Consider the following 7,500-nt stretch of genomic DNA (forward strand, 5'->3'; position numbering starts at 1 on the left):
AGGTATTGTCATTCTTTCAACTGATTTATTGGTGGGGGATGTGTAGATTTGGTTAAAGTTAAAAGTTAATACAAGTCAATAGTCTGGAAACAATACTTTTTCTACACTCCTTTTTCCATACTTATCCAGACCTGGATAATATTGCTAAAATCCAATTCCATACTTTTCCATACTTTCCATACTCCCTTGTTATACTAATATGTATGTAGTTCTACAACAAAGCAGTGCATGCAGTGCAGGTGGTTTTAGATTGACTTTTCTGAAACAATAGTTACAAGGTCTTATGCATTAAAGTGGTTACAGTGACAGTAAGACAGCTCCCCTACCTGGCTGGCGATGTCAGAGGGCATGGGTGAGGGGGGCTTAGAGTGGGCGTTGGCATCCTGGGAGATGAACCCAGAGTCATGTGACGAGACGCTGCTGAGGCGGTGGGCGCCGGCCGAGGGCACACACACACACACACACACACACACACACACACACACACACACACACACACACACACACACACACACACACACACACACACACACACACACACACACACACACACACACACACACACACACACACACACACACACACACACACACACACACTTTTGAATATTGGCAACTCTTTTTGCTAGGCTCCAGGATTAGATAACAATTCAAAACCACATCTTCTCCTTCCTGTGATGTGAGAATGAGGCTTAAGAGGCTTAGAATAGAATATTAGAATATCCTGGTGAAAATACACTTCCACAGTTCACACACAATTGGCTCACAACATTTTCAAATGCTTCCTCCTAACCGTCTCTTCAGCTCTTCAGTAAACAGAACATGTCCCTTGTGACTAAATAATAACAACATTGGATCCATTGGAAAACAGGCTATTTTATTTAACCCATTTTGGGCGGGAACCCCTTTTGGTGTTAGCATCATGTTATGCTTTAGCTATTGAAAAATAGCAGATCTACAAGCTCATACGAGCTTGTAGGTCTGCTATTTTTGAAAAATCGAAGAACGACTGACATAGAAACATAGCTTTTTCAGAAAACTGTCAGGTTGTAGAAGACATTTTTAGAATCTGATCTCAGGTCAAAATGGGTTGCAACAGTTTTTGGGCAATCAAATATTCCGCCCGACTGCAACACAATGTGTTTGAACACAATTATGCTCAAACTCTCCACACAAGAGGAGCTGCTGATCCTTCTAATCAGGACCATCAAAGAGCATCAAAAACATCATCCGTCCTCTGATTCACAACAGCGTCACACCTTGTCTGTCGTCTCTCTGGGCTCTCTCTCCTCTCTTGCTCACCGCCTGACAGTTTGTCTTTGTCATAGATTAAACATGCAGAAACTACATCTCTCAACCCCCACCAGACTCCCTCATGGTAGCAGTCAACATTCTTCATTGAATTTGTTAACAAGGGCATGTCAATTAACAAGCATTTAAGGTGAAATGGAAATAAGCCCCAGGGACGGACAGCGATCTGTGAACATGAGCCATGTTGTTCTTCAAATACCTGTGTGTGTGTGTGCGTGTGCGTGTGCGTGTGCGTGCGTGTGCGTGTGCGTGCGTGCTATACCTGCACATGCTGCTCTTGCGGGAGCCAGCGCTGCTGGGGGAGGAGGGAGGGGTCTGGTAGGAAGTCAGAACCCTTCAGGTCGCGGATCACCTGCAGGGGGCGACATCACCACACGGTCAGGCACAAAGAGGGGGGGCTGGGGGGGGGGGGGGGGGGTTTGTCAAGCTAAGCTAATCAATCTTTGCTTTAACCCATTCAGACCTGAGCTCGATTCTACAAAATATCATGACAGTTTTCTGAAAAATATATGTTTCTATGTCAGTCGTTCTCAACCAATTTCATGTCAATTCAAGGACTCCCAAAAATATATGTAATTGGCCGCCGACCCCCATCTGAAAATAAGTTGTTCCAGGGACCCCCCCCCCCCCCCCCCCCCAGAAACAAAGATTTGAGTTAAAAACTTTCGCTCTGAAAAAATATATATTCAAAGATTTGCGCCACATTTTCACGATTTTTCAAAAATAGCAGATCTACAAGCTCGTAGCGCGGCGCCGTGCTATGAGCTTGTAGATCTGCTATTTTTCAACAGCTAAAGTATAACATAATGCCTAAAACACCAAGAATGGGTTAACTAGAAAATCTACAGGAGGCATCATGCCTAGATGTAACTGGGATGATATATATTTTTAGTAATAATAAATATCTTTAGTAAGATAATGTCTGGCGTCACTGCGGCAGGCTCACAGTTATTGTTTTGTAATGAATTCATGAATCCCATAGGGTCATTTTAGATTGTGTGTTCCAACAATAAACAAATAAGCCCGCCAATGAATATTAAATGTCAACTGACGGTGAAAAAGTACTCATTTGTCCAAAGAGCAAGAAAATAAATAGCTACATTTTCTCTAACCACAGACGTTGTCAAATGTAACTCGTTATCATAAATTACACACATGAGTCGCATACCTGACTGAATCTGACCGAATGTCTTCCCTGAAAAATAACGGTTTTGGACATAAAGCGGTTTCCACCTGACAAACAGTGACGATGTGTTTAATGAAAACATCATGTTCAAATTGTCCAAACAAGAACAATGCAGTTCTTCTAATCAGCAGAATCAAAGAGCATCAGAAGCATCACCCGTCCTCTGATTTCCCTCTGATTTTCACCCGTCCTCTGATTTCCCTCTGATTTACACCCGTCCTCTGATTTCCCTCTGATTTACAGAGTGTCACTGATTACATTATTCTTGTTTTGTACGCTGTTGTTTTTTCCCTGTTTTGTTTTGTGCAGTGCACATGGGGGCGGGGCCAGCACACTGTCATTGGCCGCGTTTCCCGTACAGATTTCTTACGCATCTTCTTCAGTTCTACGCACGCGCAGTGAAGCATGACGCCTGTGAACATAGACGTTCCGTGCATAGATGTGCAACGCAATGATAGGCCTCAGGCCTGGTATAGGCCTCAGGCTTGAGGCCTGGTATATGGTAGGCCTCAGGTCTACCATTCTGAAATTTAATTTAATAATATTTGGACTGCTGGACAGCTGACAGTATGCTCTCTTTACTCTTTAAATTAATCTGTGACATGTTACCGATTCCGACCCGTTCCGAAAATATTTTCAAATAGTTAAACCGAACCCGAATGGATCCGTGACAATTTCGTCCGATTCCGACCCGTTCCGAGATTTCTTTCAAATTGCTGCGCCGAGTCCGACCGAAATCCGATTATTTCCGACATTCCGAGAGACCCGACCCAGCTGAGCCAGGCAAACATAAATGTGGATTATATATAAATAATATAACGTATTGTTGACCAATTACCATTTTATGATTAAAGCGCGAGAGGGAGACAGAGAGAGAGACACAGACAGACAGAGAGAGATTGCGCGCTGGAGTAAAAATAATCTCGTCTCTTCTCGTCTCCTCAGCGTGCGTGCATTTAAAATTAACCAAACGGATCATTTGTTTTTTTACACACAATCTTTTTAGCAGAAGCAGATACATCATGCATGCAAACAAAGCAAGCGTCTTTAGTATGTTCAGTCTGCCCATGAAGTGGCTCACACAAAAGCAGAAAGGTGTTTTTAAACAAATGGATAAGTGGTCACTACATTAGTCAAAAGACTCGCGTTGGAGTTTTCCATTGGAAAGGAAAGGATTGCTGAAGATGAGCAAATGTTTGAACGGCGGACAGCGTGGCTGAGAGAACAAAGGACAAGATAGTGGTGCGGTAAATAATACAACTTTTAAAAAATCATAACGAAGAAACTATAAGCTGACACTGGAAACTGTGAAGGAATTGGTTAAAGGAGGACTTGAAGTTCATTTAGGAGCGCAAAAAAATTGGTGCGCATTGACGGACATTAATTTATTAATTTATTTAAAACTTGGAACTGAACAAAATGTTGCGGTGTCACTGCTCACCGGAGTGATGTTTTATAAAAACAGTGCAATGTCAAGTAAACACATCACATCAGTCCATTCATTAGTAAACATCTTCCATCAAAGAGCTGAAATGTTCAAAGTACCATCGATACAGAACATTTAGAGCAAACTGCACGCACGCACGCACGCACGCACGCACGCACGCACGCACGCACACACGCACACACACACACACACACACACACACACACACACACACACACGTGCACGTGCACGCACGCTCAGAGTATCTCCCCATTTAATTGTCTCCCTCTAGATTTCTCAGCCATGTGATCAATGTTGCTTTTCCATAACGGTCCATGAGCAGCAGTCTTATAACCATGATGTATACTTTGTCCTACGACGGCGTGGCGCACCAGAGATATCCAAGCTCACAACGCATCGCAGATGCCACGTGTTTTGAGCTTGTAGATCGGCTATTTCCAGGCCGCACGCTGCTGCCGTATGAGGGAGCATAAATAGGACCTCACCCGCTCTTCTCGCAGTTTGGCTGCCCGCGGCTCTCCTTCAGCTTGTCCCGCTGGCCCTCCTCCTCCTCCGCGGTCTTGGAGTGGCTCGCGGGTTCTCCCCTCAGCTCACTAACGACCGCCCGGAGGGTTCTGAACCTGTCCAGCCGGGGGCTGTCCTGCTCACCCCGTAGATTGACCTCTGAACCCTGAGCCTCGACGGCGGTGAGGGAGCTGAGGGAGCGCACTGCCGCCAGGCCGGCGCGCCGCTGCTTCCCGGAGTGTCGCTGTCGCGGCATGGTCATGGTGCCGGCGGCCAGCCCCTTCCCCGGCTGCTCCGTGTCCTTGATGACCTCGCACAGGTAGCGGGCCAGGTCCTGGCTGGAGAAGGACATGGACATCTTGTGGGAGCGGCGGAAGTTCAGAGGGGAGGGCAGGCTGTCCGGCGTCTGCGACGGGGGCATGGCCAGGCGCAGGGCGATGGCCGCGTTGCCCGCCCCGTTGCTGCCGGGCGCCCCTCCCTTCTGGCTGCGCTCCTGCGGCGGCTTGGCCTGAGGGCAAGAGAAGATGCATTGTGGGTAACTGTAGCGAAGTGATTGCGCCGGGCTGGGCTGGAGGGAGCGCTGGAGTTCCACCATGTTAAAGCCATTCTGGAGCGAGAGAGAGAGAGAGAGAGAGAGAGAGAGAGAGAGAGAGAGAGAGAGAGAGAGAGAGAGAGAGAGAGAGAGATAGCCATAATTATGTTTCTCAGCTTTTGTCTCCGACATGAAATGAGGCTCGTCGTCTGACGAAGAGCCACTGTCTGAGGACGATATGTTGGCAACAACACCGCCATTGATTGGACAACTAATTAATTATCTGATTGTAGAGGAGGGGAACTGCTATTAGCAGCACTATTAAAGCAAATAGAGGCATTTACTATAGCCATTGGTTAATTTCCAGTATTGACTCCCATCCCAGATCTCCTGGGAACTTACATTTGATTTCAAGGCCAATTTGGCTGCCGATCATGATCAAATGACTAATCAACTAATTCTGACAAATATAATCTTATATATGAATAAATATAAATACAATTTGTATTACAAAATGTTTATGTCGAAAACTCGAAATGAAGGTTTCATACATGAAAATGAGTTACAGGACAAATGTATAGTATAGGCCTTTATGTCATCGTCGTCCTTAAATAAAATTCCTGTGGGAGCTACGAAACAGTTCATCATATGACAGGGTTCTGTGGCAGAGATACAGTATCAGCTCACAACACATTGCGATTGATACATAAGTTGCAACGTGTTGTGGACTTGCTATTTTTGGCGTCTATAATGACAAAATAGGGACAGTTGAAAGTGGTCTAATATGTCAAATAGACGAGCGTGCGTGCGTGCGTGCGTGTGTGCACGGAAGTAAGCAAATACAAGTGAAAAGTAACGTTGCACACTGCACATCATTTTGCACTCCGAGTGCCAGTTCAAGTATAGGAAAAGTGGAGTTAAATTAAAAGGGTCATTTATTGACCCTCTGGGGGTTTAAAGTAGGACCGTATATGGTGTTGCTGTGTGTTCTGTACCTGGTCCTGCTCCCCTCCTCCCTCTTCGTCATAGTTGAGCACATTCTCTCGGATGTCCTCCCACTCGCCGTGGTGTGCCGACACGTGGTACACGCCCTCCTTCAGGCCCTTGTGTCTCCTCCAGCAGGAGTACAGGAACAGGCCCAGCATCAGCACTGGGGGGGAGGGGTAGGGGGCGCCAGAGAGCAGGTTAGCACAGGGTCAGGTGAGAGGGCTGCCGAGCTACAGTATAAATGTACGGTCACACAAACTGTGAGTGGACAGTAATGACATGGGCAATGACACAACCTGTCTGTGTAGCTTTCATTTATTTATTTTTCTGTATTTTTCCTTTTACAATTTAATATCCCGCCCCCAGCATAGATCCACACTGTCTGTGACAAGAATAATATCCTTTGAAGCACTTCAACCGGCCCAGATAATGGCTAAGGGTGCCGTATGGGAGCTTCTGCCAGATTGCTCTACCCTCTCTCTCCCCCCGTTGCCCCTGCAAGAGCCATTAGTATCACCGGCTGCACAGTTAGGACATACTAATGGAACACAGAGTGAAACAAAGGCACAACCTTTTGCACCTATTCCCTTTGATGTCGGCTCTCCGTTTCCTGTCTCTACCGAAGACCCACAGTTCCTCGGAAACCTATTAACCGGATGTGCACTCCTCCCCGGCTTAAGGACAAAGCCTCTGGGTGGGTAGTGGCGGCAGAGGGATGCACGGTGCACAAGGAGCAGGCGGCGGCGGCGCAGACAGGAACGCTCCTAAAGCATCCACATCAATCACAGCTATTGTGTGCTAAATTATACAGCATGCCGAACTGACCTTTAAAGTCCATTAATCTCAACCAATATTTTTCTCCCATCTGCCATCGCTCTATCGCTCTCTCTCTCTCTCTCTCTCTCTTTCCGAGTCTCTCGGCCCCTTCTTGTTCTCACTTTGCTTTCATTCTCGTTATCTCTTTAATTTGAAATTCCTCTTCTCGTCTTTCTCGTTCTGTTGCATTGGACCGATCTGGGCCGCCCTCCCCAGCTCCCCTCCCTGACTGGCTCCGGCTCTCTTTCTCTGCAACCTAGTTAAGTCTCCTCGTCTCTTTCTGCACGCGTCCCCGCCTGGCCTCTTGGTTTCTGCCTTGACTTAATATTTTATGATTATTCTTATTATTTTCTCTATCCTACTAGATGAGATCTGTACTTTATTATGCATATCCGATTCTTTGGTAACACTTTGAGATACACATACATACATGCCATAATTGCAGAGAAGTAGCTTTGAAAAGTAGCCACCTCCCCCTCCGCCCGACCACCCAGACAGGATATTCAAAATCGCAGACAACAACACACGTCAGACTGTTATTCATGTGCAAAAAGTAGAGCCATGTATGTTATCTGACTCACAATCATCATGATAATAATCTGTGGATTACTTATGCGTTTTACGGTGTCTCTCTCTCTGTGTGCGTGTGTGTGCGTGCGTGCGTGCGTGCGTCTGTTTATCTGTCACAGAAGTACCTCCACTAATTCACAGGTTTTAT

General features: G+C 46.2%; 2 protein-coding genes across 4 annotated transcripts in view; both read right to left on the reverse strand.

Annotated features, from left to right (window-relative positions):
* The window catches only part of LOC306923650 (protein MTSS 2-like), a 12,655-nt gene extending 12,213 nt beyond the window's left edge, over nucleotides 1–442 (reverse strand). The window contains exon 1 of the mRNA XM_079501865.1: nucleotides 327–442. Coding sequence (XP_079357991.1) covers nucleotides 327–350 — 24 coding nt within the window. The 5' untranslated portion in view covers nucleotides 351–442. The remainder of the gene's footprint in view (nucleotides 1–326) is intronic.
* A 3,719-nt stretch (nucleotides 443–4,161) lies between these two features.
* LOC306923648 (neural-cadherin-like) overlaps nucleotides 4,162–7,500 on the reverse strand; it is a 424,677-nt gene continuing 421,338 nt past the window's right edge. For 2 of the 3 annotated variants that reach the window (XM_079501859.1, XM_079501858.1), the window contains exons 38-39: nucleotides 5,975–6,129; nucleotides 4,162–5,054 (exon numbers count right to left, since the gene is read on the reverse strand). In XM_079501859.1, the coding sequence (XP_079357985.1) occupies nucleotides 4,425–5,054; nucleotides 5,975–6,129 (785 nt within the window). In that variant the 3' untranslated portion in view covers nucleotides 4,162–4,424. The remainder of the gene's footprint in view (nucleotides 5,055–5,974; nucleotides 6,130–7,500) is intronic. The other variant, XM_079501857.1, reaches the window with a different exon arrangement.

Source organism: Electrona antarctica (assembly GCF_951216825.1).
Source record: "Electrona antarctica genome assembly, chromosome: 5".
Classification (NCBI taxonomy): Eukaryota; Metazoa; Chordata; class Actinopteri; order Myctophiformes; family Myctophidae; genus Electrona; species Electrona antarctica.